Source organism: Penicillium brevicompactum, assembly GCF_028827555.1.
Source record: "Penicillium brevicompactum strain IBT 35665 chromosome Unknown utg000001l_segment0_segment0, whole genome shotgun sequence".
In the NCBI taxonomy this organism is placed as follows: Eukaryota; Fungi; Ascomycota; class Eurotiomycetes; order Eurotiales; family Aspergillaceae; genus Penicillium; species Penicillium brevicompactum.
This window is the reverse complement of record NW_026623203.1, coordinates 6,319,098-6,341,678: the sequence shown is the minus strand read 5'-3', so window position 1 is coordinate 6,341,678 and position 22,581 is coordinate 6,319,098. Positions and strand designations below refer to the sequence as shown.

At 50.0% G+C, this 22,581-nt stretch overlaps 7 protein-coding genes across 7 annotated transcripts; 3 read left to right on the top strand and 4 right to left on the bottom strand.

Moving 5' to 3' along the window:
* Positions 1-1,435: 1,435 nt before the first annotated feature.
* N7506_001972 (uncharacterized protein) lies at positions 1,436-3,335 on the top strand (the record flags this gene model as incomplete). Its single annotated transcript, XM_056951268.1, has 3 exons — positions 1,436-1,671; positions 1,728-2,015; positions 2,084-3,335. The coding sequence occupies 3 exons, from the start codon at positions 1,436-1,438 to the stop codon at positions 3,333-3,335; spliced, it is 1,776 nt and encodes a 591-aa protein (XP_056817183.1).
* A 591-nt stretch (positions 3,336-3,926) lies between these two features.
* N7506_001971 (arylsulfotransferase family protein) lies at positions 3,927-5,489 on the bottom strand (the record flags this gene model as incomplete). The annotated part of the gene is made up of 2 exons (XM_056951267.1): positions 3,927-4,610; positions 4,659-5,489. The coding sequence occupies 2 exons, from the start codon at positions 5,487-5,489 to the stop codon at positions 3,927-3,929; spliced, it is 1,515 nt and encodes a 504-aa protein (XP_056817182.1).
* A 1,081-nt stretch (positions 5,490-6,570) lies between these two features.
* N7506_001970 (GNAT family N-acetyltransferase) lies at positions 6,571-7,306 on the bottom strand (the record flags this gene model as incomplete). Its single annotated transcript, XM_056951266.1, has 2 exons — positions 6,571-6,857; positions 6,916-7,306. The coding sequence occupies 2 exons, from the start codon at positions 7,304-7,306 to the stop codon at positions 6,571-6,573; spliced, it is 678 nt and encodes a 225-aa protein (XP_056817181.1).
* Positions 7,307-7,616: 310 nt separating this feature from the next.
* On the top strand, positions 7,617-9,049 carry N7506_001969 (uncharacterized protein; the record flags this gene model as incomplete). Its single annotated transcript, XM_056951265.1, has 4 exons — positions 7,617-7,812; positions 7,874-8,224; positions 8,289-8,951; positions 9,003-9,049. The coding sequence occupies 4 exons, from the start codon at positions 7,617-7,619 to the stop codon at positions 9,047-9,049; spliced, it is 1,257 nt and encodes a 418-aa protein (XP_056817180.1).
* Positions 9,050-9,375: 326 nt separating this feature from the next.
* On the bottom strand, positions 9,376-13,429 carry N7506_001968 (ABC transporter ATP-binding protein; the record flags this gene model as incomplete). The annotated part of the gene is made up of 3 exons (XM_056951264.1): positions 9,376-12,371; positions 12,424-13,342; positions 13,397-13,429. The coding sequence occupies 3 exons, from the start codon at positions 13,427-13,429 to the stop codon at positions 9,376-9,378; spliced, it is 3,948 nt and encodes a 1,315-aa protein (XP_056817179.1).
* A 688-nt stretch (positions 13,430-14,117) lies between these two features.
* On the bottom strand, positions 14,118-15,508 carry N7506_001967 (GNAT family N-acetyltransferase; the record flags this gene model as incomplete). The annotated part of the gene is made up of 2 exons (XM_056951263.1): positions 14,118-14,480; positions 14,543-15,508. 2 exons carry the CDS (start codon positions 15,506-15,508, stop codon positions 14,118-14,120), a joined length of 1,329 nt encoding a protein of 442 aa, XP_056817178.1.
* A 972-nt stretch (positions 15,509-16,480) lies between these two features.
* On the top strand, positions 16,481-22,221 carry N7506_001966 (uncharacterized protein; the record flags this gene model as incomplete). The annotated part of the gene is made up of 3 exons (XM_056951262.1): positions 16,481-16,834; positions 16,880-18,403; positions 18,442-22,221. The coding sequence occupies 3 exons, from the start codon at positions 16,481-16,483 to the stop codon at positions 22,219-22,221; spliced, it is 5,658 nt and encodes a 1,885-aa protein (XP_056817177.1).
* Positions 22,222-22,581: the final 360 nt, after the last annotated feature.

Here is a 22,581-nt window from a genome sequence, read left to right as displayed (position 1 = left end):
AAGTGGGCTTGGTGTGTAAACACCATCGTGCTGGTGAGAATACCTTTGCCTCATCTCCAGAGAGCGCTGGGTGGATGATACCTAGGATACGAAGAATCTACACTATTCCAGTTTTGTCAGCGTGCATCGTTAGCTCTCCGAACCCATTGCCCAGGTGTGGATTCGAACTCGGGTCTGATCTCAGAATGGCCCTGGTAACCCGGTGGCAACATTGAAGAGGCAAGACCATTGATATGTTGTATCAGATTTGTCTGGATCGCTTGGCAAGTGCTAAGGCTACCACCAGCGAGGCCTAGAGGCTCCATTTCGGAGCACCTTTGCTCCTAGAGACTCAAAGTCCCGGCCACAATATTCCGAGGTCGGGACCTGAGCTTGGAAGCCGCAATTGTGGCGAGCATGATGGCAGATTGGTAAGTAATGTTACTTGGCTTGGAACAGCAAGCCCTTGCTCTGACTTCGAGTTTCAAACTGAGTAGCGTAGGTACCTCATCATTACGCGAAAGAATATCCAAGAATATCGTTTCTCGAGTCGATGTTGTCGCCCCAAAATATTCTATTGTTACGGCTACGTATCAGTCTCCTTTCCCACTGAAAATTTGTGTTAAATCCTGTAAGCTAGACGAGATTATTTAGAAATTTGTGATTCGTGTATCGCGATAGATGCCGCCCAGGTTGATATCCTCACAGGATCGAGTCTTCGAGGATCCAAAATAAAATCTTGGCGGGTTCAAAAACCGAGAAAATGCCTTCGGGGAAAGCTACAGAAGCGGAAAACAAAAGAGTTCCAACGGCAATTTAATTGTACCGCTACACGCGAAGTTCGCAGTTTTTGTTTTCTCGAAGGTAAGAATGGAACGGGAGATACAAATGAAGTCTTGCAAATACCGGTATGGAATATTACGGGTATGTGTAATAATACCAAGCCGTTCCGCGATACCAATAGATACCACTAACATATCCAACGTGGTTGTACCGTTGACTCAAGACCACAGTTCCAATTTTTTCTATTAGAAAGCTGAAGTTTGTAGATGGGGAAATGTGAAAGGAGTTTTACCATTGGAATGGGCTGATCGAAGTGTCTCACAATGCCTGTCAAGGACGAGTCTGAGAAAATGCAACATCCCACAGATCTCAACACATGATTGGATTGCCTGAACCATTTTCAATTTCCGTTTTTTTATTTACTGTATTATTTTGATCAATGGCCAGCCGGGAGTCAGTTCTGGAGTCGGTTAGGTGCGCCAAGGGATGCCCGCCCAATCTAATTCCCTGGCGGCAGGCCAGAATATTATTTTTGCGACCCATCTTGGCCCCGGTCACAACACTCGTACCATTTTTCGAGATTTTACCGATATCGGAAAGTGAGAAAATCTGCGAGATATATAATTCTGATCGGCGCATAGCCAAGCCTCAACTGACTATAGAGCTCTTCGCCATGGCATCGACGGACAGGCAGACTGATAGTGGTTTTGATCACGTCTCAGAAACCGCGAGACCGTCAGAAAAAGAGGCAGAGGCCGCACAGACACCTAAGAATGGAGTTTCTGCGACTGAGGCTGACAATAACTCGGATCAGGAGTCTCTTGACCATGAGGCTCAGGCTGGTGTTAAGGCTGTCCAAGCTGCCGCAGCTGTATGGACCAAATCTCAATTGGTATTGGCATATGTGATGTCAGTTTCACGTCTGAATGAGTCTTCCGTTTGGTCTGCTGACATTAGCCTGATAGTATCTGGTTCATCTACTTTGTTACATCGATACAGGAAGTTGTCATCCGCTCTCTCAACCCATATGTGACTAGTGCCTTCCGGCTGCATTCCCTAACGGCTGCCACGAGCATCATGTCCAACATCATTGGAGGGTTGAGTAAAATTCCCTTGGCAAAGATTTTGGACTCGTGGGGCCGTCCTCAGGGCATGGCTTTGATGCTATTCATCTGGGTCGTTGGATTCATCATGATGGCAGCTTGCGATGGGGTTCAGACGTATGCTGCGGCACAAGTCTTCTCTTCTGTGGGGTATGAAATTGATCTTTGATATAACACGCGGTTTTCACGGCGCTCTGACTGACTTGTCCTTGTTCTAGCTCTCAGGGAGTAAGCTACTGTCTTACTGTTTTCATTTCCGACACCTCTGCTTTGAAAAATCGAGCCCTCATGCTGTCGTTTGCTACTTCGCCTTACATTATCACCACCTGGATCGGAGGTCCCATCTCACAAAGCGTTCTCGAAGGACCCGGGTGGCGCTGGGGCTTTGGAATCTTTACTATTGTCGTGCCGATCGTGGTCGCCCCGCTGTGCATCCTGTTCTTCTTCAACCAACAAAAAGCAAAGAAACTGGGGCTGCTGAGCTCTACCAGTGGTCCCCTCACAATGTCTGCCGTCAAGAAATACTGTATCGAGGTGGACCTGTTTGGGATCATCCTTCTTGCTGGTGGAATGGCGCTGTTCCTTTTGCCTTTCAGTCTGTGGTCGTACCAAGAAGATCAATGGAGATCTCCAATGATTATCTGCATGATTGTGTTTGGGGGCCTCTTGCTCATTGCATTCGCACTATATGAGAAATTCTTGGCACCTGTGACCTTCATTCCATTCCATCTTCTCATGGACCGCACGGTATTCTTTGCCGGCCTGATGTTTATCTTCGAGTTCTTCAACTCCATGGTCTGGGGCAGCTACTTCAGCTCTATGCTGCAGGTTGTATGGGGTCTTAATGTCACGGAGGCTAGCTACGTCTCAGCGATCTATCGAGTTGGATCTTGTCTGTGGTGTTTACTTGTTGGATTCCTCATCCGTTGGACCGGTCGCTTCAAATGGCTTGTTGTATACTTCGCCATGCCACTCATGATTCTCGGCGTCGGACTGATGATCAAGTTCCGCCAGCCGGATGTGAATATCGGATATATCTGCATGACACAGATTTTCGTCGCTTTTGCCGGTGGAACCGTCGTCGTCTGCGGTGAGCTTGCTATGATGGCACCTTCAGACCACCAACACATTGCTGTCATCCTCGCCATGCTCAATCTGTTCTGTAGCATTGGCAGCGCTATTGGATCTACTGTGTCTGCCGCAATCTGGACCAGTGAGTTCCCGAAAGCACTGGCAAAATATGTACCTGCAGATGTGAGCGTCGCCACAGTCTACTCTGATATCAATGCTCAGCTCTCGTATGCTTGGGGAAGCATAGAGCGGAATGCCATCGCACATGCATATGGTGATGCCCAGCGTTACATGCTTATCACCAGTGTCTGCATGCTTGCTGTTGCTTGGGCTTGTGCGGGAATGTGGAGAGACATCAGGATCAAGGATGTCAAGCAGGTGAAGGGCACTGTGATCTAAAAGGTATAATCAAGGAGCGTGGTGGTCAATTCTTCACTTCCAGGTGAAAGTTCTAATGGCGAAGAGAGTGTAATTAATCAAACCCTAGAATTAAAAGAATTATTGGTTGTTGATTGACGTGAACAACATATACCGTGGAGATTTGTAAATTTCACATCGCCAAGAAAATGTGCGTAATTCGTACAGAGTGTCTGTCAATCTGATCTCACTCTTTTTCTGACCGCGACTCAGTTTTTGATAGTTCCGGACAGATAGGTAACCCGAGAAACAAAATGAAGTTCTAACTCAAGGATGCCTCAAGGGTCGGGCTCACAGCACATAGTTTGATTGCTATACAAACTAGCTTTTAAAACTTCTCTTCTCTCTTCTCTCCATGGCTTGATCTTTCTTCCTCATTCTAATGAGCGGTGTCTTTATCAAAAGCTCATGTTATTTGTTCAGAAATCTTGGAATCAATCAAGGCCTACGGAGTGACTGACTGGCAAATCATCCCTGTCTTCCCTATCTTCCCTCTCACCCCTTGCATCACCATGCATCACCCTCCCAAAACTAATAATATGTCTCCAGAGTTGTCCAAAAATCCGTTGACGCTCAACACGCATGCTTCACAGCAACCACCTTCGAAACACCTTTCTCAATCCCTCTGCCATGCGCTTCCACACGGACATACTTCAGACCCGCTTGGACGGACACAGATGTCTCAAAGCCTGTGCTACGAGCGACAGAGACTGGGTCCAAGTCTGTGTGATTGGTGCCTCCGAAAATTTTCCACTGCTTGTGCTCGGTAGCTCCGTTCCAGCTCATAAAGACATTGGTTTTGTTCTGTGACTGATCGACGCAGGAAAACACATCGGGCGCAGTGGTAGGAATGCCTACCCACGGAGAGCGGTAAGCCCGATAACTCGCAATGACTCCATCCTCTCCGAACTGAGCAGTCATCACACAAGTACCGTTTGCGTTGTACTCTTTGATCTTTGGATTGGATCCATAGCCCATAATTGCGTGACCCCCAGGTAGCAGCTGAGTATTTCCTTGGGACAACGCATAGATCTCGTCGCTGGGGTCATGAAGGGCTCGGAGAGAAGAGACCTCATTTTTGGCGAGGTTGACATTCATGAACATACCTTCAGTGTGATGAGTTCCGTTCACAACATCGGAATTGGCGTTATCAAAGATGCTGAGCACAAATCCATCCTCGTGTTCTTTGTGGATACGGGCATCGTGCTGATACGCCCACTGAACTCCTTTCAGGTCGAAGTCACCACCGGTTTGACCCTGCAATTAGTTAGTAGATGTGATATTTTTGAGTAGATTTGAACTTACTTGAAGAGTCCAGTCAACAGATCCATCCTTGGAGATCTTGAACAGAGAGCAGTAGTAGCGGGAGGAAATCAGGAACGAGCCATCGTTGAACTTCTCCACGGAGTTGATGTGAAAGTATCCGTATGGAGTGCTGCTGTTGTGACCCCAATCTTCAACTGGGTAGAATGGCTGCACGTCTTCCAATGGAATTTGGTCAAGGTGATCCTTGGCACTCCAACGGAACAGGATATCGTTGGTTTTGACATCAATCTCATAGAAAAGAGAGTCCGCAATCCAGCCATTCTCGGGACCACCGACAGAGCTGAGATCACATTTCGTCACGTTATACCCAGTAACCAGCATGGTGCCATCAGAGGTGATCGTGTTTTCGTGCATATCAATCCAAGAAACAAAGGACGTGCTATTGATGCTGCCCAAAGCCTTGTAGTTGTTGTTGATCACAGAGACATTGTAGATGCTCTTGTAGTTTTGATCCAGAACTTGAACAATACCATACCCCCAGCCGAATGGCTCCGGCACACCAAGACCGTTGAAGTAAGTCAAGACTGGCTTTCCATCGAGCTCTTGGACTCGGAAACCTTTCAAGTCACCATACGGGCTCTGCCAGACGAGCTCATTGCTGTCTGACATAATAAAGACGCTGTACTGGTGGGCATCCCATGATTGGTCAAAGAATAGATAACCAGGGCTGGTTGGGCCAGACTTGGAGATCTTGAGACTAGGAGGCTCATGGGGGCTGGACTTGTAGGTCTGCCAGGGCCAGGCGGTGCTAGCCGCAGCAAAGGTACCCTGCAAGCCACACAGGGCGGTAAAAGCGGAAGCAGTACGCATATCAAGTTTGAGTTTCGGAAAACAATGGACAGATGATGCTGTCTCACCGGGATTACATTTCTAATATTCACGAAGGTCGGTTATCATCCAACCAAGCCGATGTCGGTCCATATAGCCGCTCAGCCGTGCCTTCGCTTTTCATTACGATCGTCTGTGGCGTTGCGTTGAGAAGCTCTGGTTTTTTTGCAACTCACCTTGGCGGCGTGAAGCGACAATCTGATAAAACACACGGATCAGATAAGATCGACAGGACCCACTTGGCGTTACAAGGACTTTACAGACACCATGCCAAGAGTGTATGTATTACACCGTATTACACATGAGACGTCGGCTGGGCGCGGTCACAGGGTCTGATCCACTGATCGACCCTGCCAACATACTCCAAGCGGTTACCAAACCCGGGTCATCAACCCGAGTTGGAAAACTGCGTACGAAGCTAGTAGAGCAGTGGGCATCGCCTAATGAATCCACAATAATAACCCCGGACACGTTTCGGCGTAAGCCACATGCCCCCTCGACGAAGAACCGGCAGCGGAGGGTTCGGCAGTGGCGGCGGCATCTCCGTGCTGACGCCCCTTTTACATCCCAAGGTTGGTAGACAACTCTGATGTGACGTTCGCTTAATCTAGGTATTTCATAATTATGCTGATTGAGTTTTTTTCCCATCGCTGATTGATAACCTGATTGATAAACCTTACCAATTCTTTCTGCATTCACCAAGAACTCGCCAAGGCTTGGCCTGAAGTCTCTGTTCGCTTAGGCCTCCAAAATGATGGATACCTGGCCCCCTTACCAAGACTGCCCAGAGAAGATCGTTGGTTTCGTGTTTTTACGAGGCGTCGGTTCAATTCGGAGATTTCGCTCATGTTGAAATTATGGTCGGGAATACTACATTTCGAGAACGGCTGAAGATGCCAATGCTAGCCTAACTTCTCGGCACTCATATATGGATCTTGGCAATAAGGATTGTGTCAGGAGCTATGTGGTCAATATGGCATGATGCCTGGACAAGTAACATTTCTTGCAATCGACTGAATGTCCAATAAACTTTGCTGTACGATATAGTATATACATGAAGACTTTAGTTAGCCGCCCACTCCTCGAAAGTCGTGCTTCCAGATGCGGCAGGCATCTTAACCATCAATGGGGCCTTAACCTCTCGGTCTACCCTGGTAATCTCGGGCTTGAAAACAATGTTTTCCGACAGAGTCTCAAAACCAAGTTTTTTGTACAGTGGAACACCTTCCACAGTAGACTCGAGGTAGATCGGCAGGTTCAATTCCTCGGCAACATCCATTCCCCATTTCATGAGTCGGGCTCCGATACCCTTGCCTTGGTATTCAGGATGCACGGCAACTGTGTGGCAATCTGTTGGTGTGTTGCGTTAGTACACGGCCAACTTGAACAAGCGTTCTTGGCCACTCACAGACGTGCTTCTTCGCGCCGAGGAACTTTTCCTTTTTCTCCCATAGTTGTTCCAGGAAGCCTTCCGCTCGCTGTCGTTGGTCACCTTCTAACCAACCAATCCAAGGCTTCTGGCGCTCTTCATCGGTCCTCTCACGCCAGTAAACCTGCCATGTTGCCATGCCGGCGATTTTACCGGTGTCGGTGTCGATACATTGGAAAGTGTGCTCCATGCTCAGACCCTTCCAATATTCAAGAGTCCCTTCGGTGTGGATTTTGCGAAACTCTTCATCGTTCAGATCCGTTCCGGGATAGATGAGATCAAGGATCAACTGGCCTTTGAAAGCGGCGAACCAGACATCATAGATAGCCCGGATGTCGGGAAGAGTAGCTGGGAGAACAACAAAGCCCATTGTGAAAATTTTGAGTGTGTCAAGAACGTATTTTAATTGAAGGGTGCTTCAAAAAAAGCGTGAAAGACTGGCCAAGTATCACATACCTTTAAGGTACCGACATTGGCGCCAAGCCTCCCGAGGTCGGATCTGATAAGACCAAAATTACGCGACCAGGTACGCAATTTCCGTAATGCCGAGTATCGTGTTACAAAATGATCTGATTATGTTGATCCGGATGAGCTGCTCCGGGTGTGGGATATCCCGGCTGTGCTTACTTGGCTTCATTCTTTTTTCTCTCCCCTCATCTTCAACCCACCAAATCGCCATTATGCCTGGTATCAACGAACAGCCACCCTTCAAAGTCCTGATTGTGGGAGGATCGTATGCAGGATTGGCTGCGACGCTGAATCTAGTGGATTTGTGTCAGGGCCGAAAGTGTCGATTCAATCTCAACGAAGCTGACAAGGCCCCCGAGCACAAGGTCCCGGTGCAGATCACCATAGTGGATGAGCGTGATGGCTATTGTACGCGACACCTTGCTTTGGAGCACTTCAGAGATGTTCATACTAATCAACAACTTTGTAGATCACATCATTGGACTTCCGCTTGCCATAGGCTCCAATTCCGATGCTAGCACATTTTGGAATAGGTTCGAAGATATCCCCGCCCTCCAATCTCCGGACATCAACCACATTCAAGGACGGGTCGACTCAGTTGACTGCAAATCGCGCATCGCTCGTATTATCCAAAGCGTTGGAGACGAAGGACACAAGGTCGTGGAGGAGAAATACGATTACATGATCGCATGCTCGGGATTGCGGAGAGAGTGGCCAAGTGCTCCCAAGTCGCTCACGCGGGAAGCATACCTCGCGGAAACAGCAGAGTCTGTACAGACCATTGAGAGTGCGAAGGCGGGAGTTGTAGTCGTTGGTGGCGGTAAGTGAGATTTTGCTGCGTTGCACACCCCTCTTGAATGATTCATAAAGCTCATTTCGCCTAGGTGCTGTGGGTATCGAGATTGCCGCTGAAATCAAAATGCTTCAACCTGAAGTCAAGGTCACACTCATCCATTCTCGAGAACAGCTGCTCTCTTCCGAGGACCTTCCAGGTGACTTCAAGGACAAAACCCTTGAATTACTCAAAGAGTCTAATGTTGAGGTTGTCATGGGCGCACGACTTCAAGACACAATGGCAACGGATGATTCCACATCCGCGAAGTTTAGACTGAAGCTTTCCGACGGGCGGGAGCTCTTTGCTGACCATGTCATCAATGCCGTATCTCGGTTCACCCCTACTTCTTCATATCTTCCCAAGGAAGCCTGCGATCCCGAGGGATACATCCGCATCACAGCAGGTCTGCAATTTTCTGGTGATGTTCCAAATAAGGAATTCCACTATGCGGCAGGCGATCTCGCCTGCTGGTCGGGCATTAAGCGCGGTGGAGCGGCGATGCATCAAGCGCACTTTGCGGCTGTCAACATTCATCAACGGATGATAGCACAGCTGTACAAGACCACGCCAAAGTTCAACGAGTTGGTTGAAGTGGCTCCCATGATGGCTTTGGCTTTGGGAAAAACTGCTGTTGGTTACTTCCCAACTATGGGATTGACAGTTGGCGACGAAATTCGCAATATGTTTTTCAACGAGGACTTGGGGTTCGGAAGTAAGTTGATTGATCAATTCTTGTTGTATTGGTTCCAGCTAACCGAAGCAGTCTGCTGGAGATGGATGCGCCTGGGAGAAGCAACAGCATATAAATGATAGCTTGACGGACTGCTTTGTAGTTATAGAGAACAAACCTAGAAGAGCAGATAAATATGACAAGGATAATTGTGATTCCACGGAAAAAATCAAGCACGAAGAGAATAGAAGATTAGAATGATCAACAAGCGCCTATACTTTTGCGCCCAAACTCGCCCCGAGGTGGGAGGAACAGCGGACAAGCGTTTGCCCCTTGAGGAACCCGCCCCTGACATGTTTACTCTCAACTTCATCACGGTTTGATCCCTTGAAAGCGAAAATTAATCTATTCTGGTAAGCCAATTTTATAGTGGCTGCTATAAGGGTTTTCCTCTAAATGCAAACATCTATCCATCCACAGCCTGGTTTAGCGCATTGACCCGGTAGGCCTCGCTACGCTCAATTAATTGAGCATGAGTGCCCTGTTCGACACAACGCCCTTCCTCAATCAAGAATATCACGTCGGCCTTTCGAATGGTATACAAACGATGAGCAATGGCAATCACTGTCATACTCTTGGTTGCTTTCTCCAAGCCATCCTGGAGCAACCGCTCAGACTCCGCGTCCAAAGCGCTCGTCGACTCATCCAAAAGCAGCAGCTTGGGCTTGCGAATCAGTGCCCGTGCAATAGCTAATCGCTGTTTCTGACCTCCAGATAGACGATCGCCATTGGGTCCACAGTGGGTATCATACCCTTCAGGGAGCTGCTCAATGACATCGTGGATGTTGGCCAAGCGACACGCATCTTCAAGGTCCCCTTGGGTCACTGCATGGCCAGGTCGCGCGCCAAGTGCCAGATTGAACCGGATGGTTCCTTCAAACAGAACGCTCTGTTGTGGAACATACGCGATCGAATCGCGGAAGGAAATATCACCGTACGCAACGTCTCGTCCATCGACCTCGACACTACCGGATTCAGGCGAATAGAGACGCTCCACGAGTGAGATAATCGTTGATTTGCCGGCGCCGCTAGGTCCCACCAGCGCCGCAAATTGACCGGGCTTAATGGTCAAGTCCAAGCCATGGAGCACGCGGGTATCCGGTCGCGCGGGATACGCGAATTGGACGTGCTTGAAACAAACACTCACACCATTGCGGGTGTCATCAACCTTCTCACGTGAAGTTTCATTTGATTCCACGTCAGCTGCGCTGCTCAGCAATTTGACTGGGTCTGACAGTTTCTTCGTGGAGCCCAAGTCGAGCAAATTCAGGAGGCGACGGGTGGCTTGGAAGGCACGCGACACGTCAGGCGCCAAGGCAAACATTTGGCCCCACAATTGGGAACTGACGAGCAGAGCGAGTTGCACAATGAAGAACTGCGTCTGGGTATAGTGTCCGGCAATGATGTTCTTTGCTCCCCACCAGTACGCAAGACCATACAGGAAGTTGCTGAGACCGTATCCGATGGCCAGCCAGAGGTTTGCCCACGCGCTCTGGCGCGTCATGGCCTTCATTGGCGCTGCCAGCGAACGACGGTAGGTTCCCATGATCTCATGTTCCAGAGAGAGTGACATGACAGTCTTGATCGAATTGACGGCTTCCACTGTGATTCCAACCGAGCGAGCGAAGGCCTCTAGGTGTCGTTCTTCGAATTGGGCCAATGAGCTGACTCGCATCCATCCCGCAGCAAGCAAAAGAGGCACAACAGAGAGGCAGACCAATGCGATTCTCCACGCGATGATGTGTGTCATGATGATTGCAGCGAACAAGTTGATGAGAATGGACAGTATCGTGCAAACAACGGAGCCAGTCAAGCCCGCCAGTGCATTGCTATCTTTGGTGATCAGAGATAGCAGCAGGGATGGGTTGCGATCGTTGGATTCGTGCCACTCAAGGTCTTGCTCGAGGATAGATCTCAGTGAGAGAACTCTGACTTTGTAAATCACGTTCTCTGCCATCCATCCAAACAAAGACCAACTGAAGAAGTTCGCGAAGAATTCGATGATGGCAAGGACGAAGAACATGAGACCATAGAACTCTCCAGCTTCGCGGATACTCTGTGGCTCTTCGCAGCCACTGAGCTTACCAACGACGTTGCCGAAGATCACTGCAGATGCACAGTATGTGCCACCAATGATGACCGCTCCAGCGACGGCGAAAACCAACACGAACGCGTAAGGCCGGAACATGGCGCCCATGGACCTGGCGGTGGCAGAGAATGATCTGTTTGTGTCGACAGCACCGCTTATCTCTCTTGGCTTCGGCTCCTCGTCATCAGGGGTACTTGTCTCTTCTTTTTCATCCAGGTCATCTGCCATGGAAAGAGTTGGCTCAGCCTTTTCGATGATTCGGTCTACAGGTGACGCCGACCGTGTAGACGACCCCTCTCCTGATCCTTGGACATTGACATTCTGCAGACGAACAAGCTCTGCGTAAGCGCCATTCGCCGCCAGAAGCTCCGTGTGAGGACCTTGCTCAATGAGCTTTCCTTGCCGCATAACGATAATGTTGTCGGCGTTCCGGATAGTTGAAAGTCGATGCGCGATGGTGATGACCGTGCGACCAACAGCCACACTCTCCAAGGCCCTCTGGATACGCATCTCGGTTCCAGAGTCCAGGGACGCAGTGGCCTCGTCCAAGATGAGTATGCGCGGGTTCTTGACCAGGGCTCTGGCTAGCGAAATGCGCTGCTTCTGCCCACCACTGATGAGGTTTCCACTGGAGCCGACAGGGGTACCATAGCTTTCTTGGAGTTTTTCGATAAAATGACTGGCATCGGCTAGCTTGGAGGCATTCTGAACAAGCTCCACTATCTCTTGAGCTTCGTTTCCATGTGCAAGAGCGGCGTGAGAGAGGGACTGGCCCGCCTTGACTGCTTCCGCGATATCAACGAGGGCTGTGCTAGTGAGCATCTCTTGGAGATGGCCATGTGTTGGGGAATTGATCAGACCCAGCGCAATGTTCTCAAATATTGAGCGATCGAGAAGGCAAGGCTCTTGCTGGACGAGACTCATGTGGCTTCGGAGTGCACGCACGTTGAGAGTTTTGACATCGTGGCCGTCCAGCAAAACACTCCCTTCGGCGGTATCGTAGAATCGCGTCACTAACCCAGCAACGGTAGACTTGCCACTTCCAGACAATCCGACAATAGCAGTCTGCTGGCCAGCGGGGCATGAAAGAGAAAGGTTTTGAAGAACAGGGTTTTCAGGGCGAGATGGGAACCGGAACGAAACGTCACGCAACTCTATGTGTCCCTTCACTTCCGCCAGAACCTCTCCGGTATTCTCCGCCGTGCCATCGATCGTTGAGGGGTGTTCAATGTCGGTTTTTAGCTTTGTGAAAGCTACCGAGGCGGCGTCGAAGCTTTGGAGGAAGGGGGCCACCGTGCTCAAAATCAGAGATGCTGAAGAATTTCCTATTAGCAAGGTTCAAACCACTTGGGCCAGTCTTCTCACCATCCACCAGAATGAAAATGACGGTGTATGTAGCTCCGACCGTGATGCCACCACCATCAGACTCCACTGAATCAGCGATCTGTCTTGATCCCTGCCAAAAGGCCAAAGCGTTGGCAGAGAAAGCGATGAAGTAGAGCAATCCAGCTTGAGTCGCTGTCGCAATTGATTTGCGAATTCCCGCAACTCGACCAGGATCGAGGAACTCGATGAATTTCTCCTCGAGGCGGGCATTGGCCGAAAAAGAATGGACCACCATGGTGTTAGAGAAGGCTTCCAAAGCGACCGACGAGGCCTTGGTCATGCTCTCCAATGCGCGACCAAAGTATTTTTGCACGAAATACCCACCCAAAAGCGACATGATCAGGTAGGCTGGAGTCAGGGAAACCAGCATACCCGCCAACTTGGGGTCCTTGATGAATGCGACAATGTACGCGGTAACGAAGAAAGCCACCGCATTGATGACAATGCCGACTTTCTCCGAAGTTCCCTGCTGGATAGTCGTGATATCACCAGTGATTCTTGAGGAGACTTCACCAGCGGGCAGATTATCGAAAAACGCGACATCTTGGCGAAGAATCGATTTGAAATATTTCTCCCGCAGACGCTGAGCGAGTCTCTCGCCCGTCATATTCCAACTGAAGACGTATATATAGATCAGAACTAGGTATGCGATACCAATGTACACTATCATCAGCACTTTTTGATTGATTCCATCCTGGTAGGAATCCCCGTTCGTGTCATTCGCGTTGCAGGTTGTCGAGTTCATATCGTCTACCAATTGACCGAAAACGATGGACATGATCGGAAAAGGAATACCGGACGCGACTGCTGACACAAGTGCGAGCACAAGCAGTCCGATGTCTGTTCTGCTTGGCTCGCCATAGATGAACAGGCGGAAGAACACCGCCTTGTCCTTCCACTGGAATCAATCAGTTCTAAACGTACAGGAATCAGAGTCAGGGGTGTAACCTACAGTGCGCTTTGGGGGTGCATCTTCAGCAGCCATGACGAGGATGTCGTCTAGAGTGGTGTTGATGGGAGAGAAGGAAGATCATCTTTTCCAAAGATGTGTTTTATGGATTGACATTGAAAAAGTCAAGGCCCACTCGAATACCAAGACTGTACTCCGTAAAATAAGCCGACTTCGGACGATACGTAACGGTAAAAATGGACCCTTTATCAGATTGATAAATTGCCAAGTGCCAAGAGCGTGTATTTTTCGGAGTTAAGTCTTAGTGCCTTGGGGTCTTGGAATCTGGAGCCGAGATCGTCGAAAATTACTCAGTGGAGCAGTTTGTAATCATCATGATATCTCTTCTTTACGAGTCAGGAGTCGTTTCAAATGTAGTAGTGCGACGATCCACGATAATACACCAATGCCAAGGTCCAGTAAATGGTTCAGTGTCTCCAGCGTTGTGGGATGCAATACGACCGTGATGAATATCATTTCCCCTTCGGTACGTTGCATACTTTGGCCTCCTTTCACCAGAAACCTTGCAAGCTGTGCGATGCGGAAGTGGCGGGATCTGATAAGATTTTATTTTTGCCGACTTGCGAGCCTGGGAACCTAATCACGGGAAGATATTTGAGCTTGATCAATTGAGAACTACAGTTGTGAGGTAAATACGCAATTTGCCAAGGAATTGTTAGGGCACACACTATACATATAACATCTCTATTTATGCAACTATAGTTCACAGCTTAAGCGACCGGAAGGGGTTCCGGTCAAGGGTGTCGGATCCGTCAAATCGCAAAGGTGCTACATGGAAGAACTTTTCACGGCTGCCGAGTATGAGAGCCGAGCGTTTGTGTGGTAGGTCGACCAGCTTGGCAAGGTTCATGCCAGTGGCGTGGTCATAGGTCAATGGGGCCAGGTTGGAGTATTTCGGCTCGCCGGTGACGAACTCCGTCCGTGGGTCGTCTAGGAAGATATAGTGCATCAACCCAGACCACCATGCAATAGTGCGGTGTGGTCCTCGGAACCTCTCGTCCCCAACAAGGGAGTGACGGCCTCGGTCCCAATCTCCAGCATCGTAGTATGCGCCGAGGTGGTCCTCCTATTGATATGAACGAGTGATTAGAAGCTTTCTCGGTTGATGGGAGAGGGGCGATGATTTACCTTCGTCCAGTAGATCTCGTGGTAGGAGAAGAACGTGTCATTGAACTTGGCTAGGACAGCCATCTGGTGCGGATCTTCGTGGATCTTTCGCAGATACTCGCGATGCTCATCCAATGTTCCAGTTTCATTCCAGCCCTGAGCAACACGTGGATCATTTTGCCATTTGTTGAAAAGTCCAAGGTGCTCTGGATTTTTATAATCGAGCGCAAAAACCGAAAAGAACTCGTCCAAGTGTGGGATGTACCTGCTGTACACGCGAGAGCCAGCGGCTGGCTTGGGAGGTCGGACGGGATGAAGGGCGTGGACTCGACGTTCAGGAAACCCGGTGGTTACCATGTGCTGGCGAGGACGGGTAGGGTAGTTGTTCAAGGGCTTGCGCATGTAACTGTAGATGCCTGGATCAGACACCCAAGCGGGACGGGTTCCAAAAGGCGAACCAGCACCTTGCCAAAAGCTGCTGCGGAAGAAAACCAACTCTCCTAGGTGGCCAGTAGATGTGGGCACAGGCTTACCCGGCGCCGCGGAAGGCTCAGGGTGGTCAATCGCAAGACCTACAGCTCGGAGCTCTCTTGAGATGAGGTCTTTACCGGCGCCAGACAGGACTGCACGGAAGACCTCAAAGTCACTGTGTAGTGTCTGGATGGCATAGATCACATTCCAGATCTGACCTATCGTAGGTGTCTCTGAGCCCTCCCAAGAGAAATGTGTAACCGGGCTCCTCTGGGCACGGGCCCAGGGAGAATTGTTTCCATCTTCAGGTGTGGTGGACGCATTCGGCTGCATCAGATCCGTAAAGCGCAGCAGCGCATGGTCCAATGGCTTAGGAGGGGGTATGCCTTCATCTTCACGGGGAGCTCGGAGCAATTGGAACGTGCGAGCCTTTTGATCGCTGGAAACGACATGCAACCGATAGGTGGTCTTGTACGGCTCAGGAAGCCGCACGAGAGGTAAAGAACTAGAAGACATAACGATGGTACCTGACTATCAGAGGAGAATGAGAGAATAAGTAACAGTCTTCGGCGCCTCCGCACGAGTCAGGGCTTCACATTCGGGTATACTCCGGATCGGACCTGTTTACGAAGATTGGGAATAGATCATCGTCTGCCTATTCATGCCCAGCATCAGATATCAGAAGCCCTGTAACGGAAACTTGGCTGATACCGAATGCTGTGCCTGTATCTGAATATTGCTGCTTGGCGCATGCTCGTGACAAGAGGGGACCAACCTTGGTCCCGCTAATCGAGCATGGGTCTGCTCATGGCAAATCTGGAACAGATCAGCGCAGCCATTTAGCAGCTATCCGACATCGCAGATTATCATGCCAACCGAAGCGGAAGTTTGCGATCGCTACTCCGTAAAGGAGTATACATTGACAGAAGAGCACATCGGCTGGGAGTCCGTGGACCCGGATGACAAAGGCAGAGATTGGGAGTGGGGCGCTGACAGGGCCGATATACTCGTAGCGAGCTTTTCGTACGATGGTTGACTAGGTGCCGGTGATGTTTTGGGAGTAGATCTGCAGTTGATTATGCCAAGGTGGTGGATTCGGGGAGGCGGTGCCTAGCGTAGATCTTGGCGGCTCTTGGTCGGGGTCCTGTATGTTTGTAAAATGCCGTATGATCCGTATGTTTCGTATATCTCGTATGTACCGTATGTAACGTATTTGAAACTCGGGATTGTATTACCGCATATCTGATCCTCCGATGAAGACAAATGCCAATGTAATTGATGCAAACTCGCAAATTTTCGGCATGTGGCCGGAAGCTTTTTGCCCGCTGTGGTCCTATAGTATGCAGGAACCGGTTACCGCGCTTAAGGCCAAGTCCAGAGTCTAAGTTGGCAAAGAATTTAATCTCGTCGTGAATAAGACTTTCACAAAGACATACCTCTGGTAGCCTTCACCAAACACTCATTGGAGCATATTAGTCCTTGCTCAATATGGGTGAATACGTTGAGCCTAGCTCAACAACTCATGTCATCGAGCAGTTGGTCAAGCCAAGCAATGGTGGCTGGCTCGAATCTGTGCCCCTCTCAGCTGTTGGGGATGGAAGCCAAAATGAGATTCTCGTGCTTGCCTGGGTTCTTCTTCTTTCTCGCGGAACAGTCAACAGTGATGACGGAGCATTCTCTTGGAGTACAGGTACTGAAAGCTATGGGTGCCATCTTGCGAGCGTCATTGGAAGCGGGGAGACATCGCTGAGAGAAGCTCTCGGGATTATTCAAAGCATGAACCATACCACGAAGGAAGAACCAAATACGCTACTATTTAGCAATGCCACACCTGGAGCAGAAGTATGTGACCTGAACCCTGTAGCAGTCGGTTGCTAACCTGACCAGTCCACATTTTTGCTTGAGGCAAGAACATCGCAAGGTCAACTGTACTTGCGCGGAGTCCCCCAATCGCATATCGCGACACAGCCCGTTATGCCACTCCTTCCCCAGATATTCGCCGACGTCGTGTCCTCGATTGCAGACAGCCTCGATCAAACTGTCACGCAGAATACTCGAATCGGGGGACGAGAATTATCACAGATATGGAAATGGAATGGCCCAATGCCTCCTAAAATAGACCAATGCATCCAGAATATGATCAGCGCGGTATCTCAAGCTCAAGGCGAGCGTCCTGCAGTTGTTTCCTGGGATGGAACCATGTCCTATTCACAGCTTGAGGACATGTCAACAAACCTGGCTTGCCATCTGGTCCACCTGGGATTGAAAGTGGGCCAGGCAGTGCCTCTCTGCTTTGAAAAGTCCATGTGGACGATTGTTGGAGTCCTGGCAGTGATGAAAGCCGGTGGAACGTTGGTCCTGATGGATCCAAGCCAGCCTGAGGGACGCCTGGCAACAATTGCAAACGAAGTTGATGCAAACTTGATCTTGACTTCTGAGCTTCAGGCCACCCTTGGTCAGCGAATCGTACCTGGAGGCAAGCAGGTGATCGTCGGACCGTTGATTGCGCGAGAGGAATTCCGGTCATCCCCTGTCGCTCTGCCCGTGGTCCCAGCATCATCCCCGCTTTATATCCAATTCACATCTGGAAGTACCGGCAAGCCCAAGGGTGTTGTGATCTCACACTCGAGTTACACTAGTGGCGCAGTACCGCGAGCTGCGGCCGTTGGGTATGGAGCCCATTCGCGAGTCCTCGATTTCCCTTCATACGCATTTGACGTGAGCGTGGATTGTATGCTATGCACTCTGGCCAATGGGGGATGCATCTGCGTCCCATCGGAAGATCAGCGAGTCAACGATCTGAGTGGAGCCATCCGGAGCATGAGCGTGAACATGGCTCACATGACACCATCCGTGGCACGCGTCTTGGCCCCCGATATTATGCCCTCATTGGAGGTCATTGGGCTGGGAGGCGAGGCAATCACAGCCAGTGACGCAGCCGATTGGGGCCAAAAGACCAAAATCGTCATCGCCTACGGTCCATCTGAGTGCACAGTGGGGTGCACAATCAATAACAGCATCCCCGAGGGCAGACTATACACCAGCATTGGGCAAGGTGTCGGTGGAACCACTTGGATTGTAAATCCATCCGATCAAAATCAGTTGATGCCCATTGGTGTTGTTGGAGAGCTGCTCATCGAAGGCCCCGTGGTGGGCGATGGCTATCTCAACAACCCCGAGAAGACCGCAGAGGTCTTCATCGAAGATCCCGAGTGGTTGCTTCAGGGTGGAGGGGACTTCTCAGGCCGCAGGGGACGTCTTTATAAGACCGGAGATCTGGTACGGTATGATCCAGACGGATCAGGGTGCATTGTCTTCATCGGCCGGGCGGACCAACAAGTGAAACTGCGCGGTCAGCGCGTGGAACTTGGAGAAATCGAGTATCATGTTCGCAACTACCTCCCTGACGGTGTGAGTGCAGCAGCGGAAGTGATATTCCCCGGGGGAAGAAGGATGATGCCACCCTGGTTGTCTTCGTCGCAGAGGAAAAGAGCGAGAGCACTGGAACCATTTGCCAAATCACTTCCTTTTCAACCAAATTTCAACCGCTTCTTGCTGGTATTGATGATGTTCTTGCCAAAAACCTTCCACGATACATGATCCCCACAACATATATTCCACTGAATCAGATGCCACTCATGGTTTCACTCAAAACGGACCGAAAGCAGCTCCGTGCCCTTGGTCTCAGTCTGACCAAGCGGCAAATCTCCGAGCTCAAGTCCTCCACGGTGGCCAAAATACCGCCACGCACCGATATGGAACGCAAACTTCAAAATCTGTGGGCGCGAATTTTCGGGGATGTGGAGATTGGAGTCAAAGATCATTTCTTCGGTCTTGGGGGTGACTCTCTGAAGGCGATGAAGCTTGTTGCTGCAGCAAGGGAGAATACTCTGGCGATTCAAGTCACCGAAATTTTCCAATCCCCTGTGTTGGAGCATATGGCATTGAAACTTCACCAGATGGAAGGAAACACTTCACTGGAGGTTCCACCATTTTCGTTGCTTCCAGCAGACTGGGAGGCAGAATCAGCCCGCATCGAAGTTGCATCTCTGAGTAACTTGGATCCCTCAGTGGTCGAAGATGTGTACCCTTGCACCCCTTTGCAGGAAGCGCTCATGGCACTTTCGGCCAAGTTCATGGACGCATATGTGGCTCAGAGAGTCATTGAGCTGCCACATGCTCAATCTGCAAACAAACTGCGGTCTGCGTTTGAGACTGTATCAGCACAGTCTGAAATTCTTCGCACAAGAATTGTTCAAGTTCCACGTCGAGGTTTGATGCAGGTTGTCGTGCGAAAGAGTGACCCCTGGCTGGAAGCTTCCACCTTGGAGAATTACCTGCGTGATGATACCCTGAAGGGGATGTCACTGGGTACTGACCTGTCCCGATTCGCCACTATAAACGATGAAGCAACTGGGAAAAGCCATGTCGTCCTGACCATCCATCATGCGCTCTATGATGGTTGGTCGATGCCATTAATCGTTGAACGCGTGAATCGCGCCTACCGGGGCGAGGATATCGGGAGCCCGGCACCCTTCAAAAATTTCATCCACTGGCTCAATAGCACAGACAGGTCTTCGTCTGAGAATTACTGGAGAGAGCAACTGCAAGGTGCAACAGCTTTGCAATTCCCAGTGCTTCCCTGGTCTGGTTACCAAGCTCGGGCCGACTCTCTTTTGGAGCATTACGTCAATCTACCAAATGGCTCATCCAGCTCAACAATCAGTATCGCAACTGCCATTCGTGGTGCTTGGGGTCTTGTCGCTGCGGAATACACCTCGTCCGATGATGTCGTCTTCGGCGAGACAATGACAGGTCGTACAGCGCCTGTGGCAGCAGTGGAAGAGATCGAAGGTCCCATGATCACCACAGTTCCCGTTCGAATCTGCATTGATCGAGACTCGCGAGCATCAACCTATCTTCAGAATATTCATGACCAAACGGTGCACCGCATTCCGCATGAGCACATGGGTCTGCAACACATCAGGCGACTGAACGCGCATGCTCGCGAGGCCTGTGAGCTGCGCACCGGTATCGTCATTCACCCAACGATTGAGGATAGCGATGTATCCACAAAGGAACAACCGGCGACCGCTTTTGTCCCAACTAGCGAGGCAGAGGCTGCTCGAGAGGCATTGAAGTTCAACTCGTACTCTCTGATGCTTGTCTTCACTGTTGACAAGAACGGATTCCTCATCATGGCCAGCTTCGACTCAAAGACAGTGGATGTATCGCAAATGGAGCAAGCTCTCAAGCGATTTGATCATTTGATACAGAAGATACTCGCAGACCCATCCCAGAAGATTCAAAACATCTATGACTCTATCGCGGAGAAGGATTTCACTGAGCAAGTTCGCCTATCCATCATCGGCCCAGCAAGCCTTCCCACGCAGGAAATGTACGCCGATGTCACAGCAACTTGGATAGTTGGTCCAAGTGACAAGGACACACTCGTTCCAATCGGGGGTGTCGGTGAATTGATCATTGAGCGCGAAACTGAGCTGCCAGCCGGGGCTCTCATTGCCAGTCCCACGTGGCACAACAGCCAAGCAAAGCTTTTTGCAACAAATCAACTGGCAAAGTATAGAGCCGATGGCTCAATCGTCATTATTCGCGCGAAGGATGCACACATTGGGCAGTCTCAGCCCAGGATCAAGTCACAAACCAGTGCTTCTCTCACGAGCGTTGCTCAGAAGAAGCTTCAACAACTGTGGGCCCAGGTCTTGGATATTCCCTCACAAGACATTCTTCTGAACGATAGCTTCTTTGATTTGGGTGGCGATTCAATTCGTGCCATGAAGCTGGTCTCTGAAGCTCGGGCTGATGGCCTTCAGTTGACAGTGACCACAATCTTCGATCACAGGTCCCTGTTTGAGATGGCCAAACACACAGTTGAGGTTCAGCCCACAGCAACTGAACAGAGCAATTACTCGAAGTTCAGTTCACTGGATACACTTGATAAAGATGGCTTGGTTGCAGAATTGCAGCCTATGCTCGAACGCCCTGAATGGGAGATAATCGATGCTTATCCCACTCGTCCATTGCAAGAAATTGCTGTCAGAGGTACTGTTCAGCTCCCTCGATTCTCCACGAGATACGAAGTCTTCTACATGGACAGTCTTGTCGATCGCAATAAACTATTCCAAAGCTGCCAGGAGCTGATTTCGAGAAACGAGATTCTTCGCACTGTCTTTGTGGAGCACAATGATGTGTCACTGGGAGTTGTGGTCAACGGTCTCCAGTCCGAGATCATTGAGTACGAGATTGAAACTGACGTGGAAGAGTTCAGCCGAAAGGTCTGCGATGTGGATGTGCAGACCCGCATTCCGCTGGGATCAAGATTCATCAAATTCTTCTTCGTTCGCCATGTTGACGGCCCCAGCAGCCTCATCATGAGAATTTCTCACGCCCAATATGATGAGATCTGTCTGCCGATTCTGCTCCAACAGCTCTCGGCTTTGTATGAGGGACGAACCGTACCAAAGAGCCTACCTTTCTCGGAGTACGTGAACTATGTCACCCGGAAGAATGTACCCGCCAGCATTCCATACTGGACGGAGCTCCTTCGGGGATCCTCCATGACCCGGATCCAACCTGATATCCCCATTGTCTCGGGCGCTCATTATGCGATCACCAAGGATGTCAACATTTCCGCTCGACCGCGTGAGATCACCGTCGCCACACTTCCTACCGCAGCCTGGGCAGTATGCCTTGCACGCCGTCTCTCTCTTGATGACGTTACCTTCGGTGAGGTAGTGAGTGGTCGTAACATCGACCTCCCCAATGGGGATGCCATTGTCGGACCATCTTGGCAATACGTTCCGGTACGAGTGAAGTTCTCGAAAGAATGGAGCGCTCTTGAATTGTTGCAGTTTGTTCAGCGACAACACCTTGAAAGCGCACAGTTCGAAGGAATTGGGTTGAAGGAAGTTGTCAAGCATTGTACCGACTGGCCCGAGTCAGTGGATTGGTTTGATTCTGTCGTCCACCAAGATGTTGAACACGTCGAAGGTCTCTCATTCATGGCGGCCAGTAGCCGCATGGAAACGATTTACCCGCATTTCGAGCCTTTGCGCGAGATCAAGGTGCAGGCATTCCCCAAAGGGGATACATTGTGCATTGAAATCGTCACTGTTGAATCATGGTCGGAGTTCGCCCACTCGATTCTTGATGAGATTATCAGCATCATAGAACAATTGGTGAATAGTGTGGATTCCCGTGTGCTTTGAACTGGATTTTTTTAGTTTTTTTCAATAGATTTAGAATATCATGGAGTCATCAAAATATCTTCCCAAGGCTGTAGACCAAGTTCATTCAGGGCCGTTCAACTTCCAAGACTGAATTCTTGGAAATGTCAGAGGTTCCAAGGTTGAGAGGAAAAGAACCAAACATCGTTCCAAGTTTCTTGGAGCTTTCTGGTAACTTGACTTGCCATCCACATCGACGGATATGTTTGAACGTATTAAGTATCGCACATGATCACGATCCAGCGCAGCTCTCGTGTTCCAAGATTTTTCAAACAATCCACCGATGTATGTATGCCCACCTGGGCACGCAAAGAGAGAGAAATTTGAAAAGGAGAAGGGAGA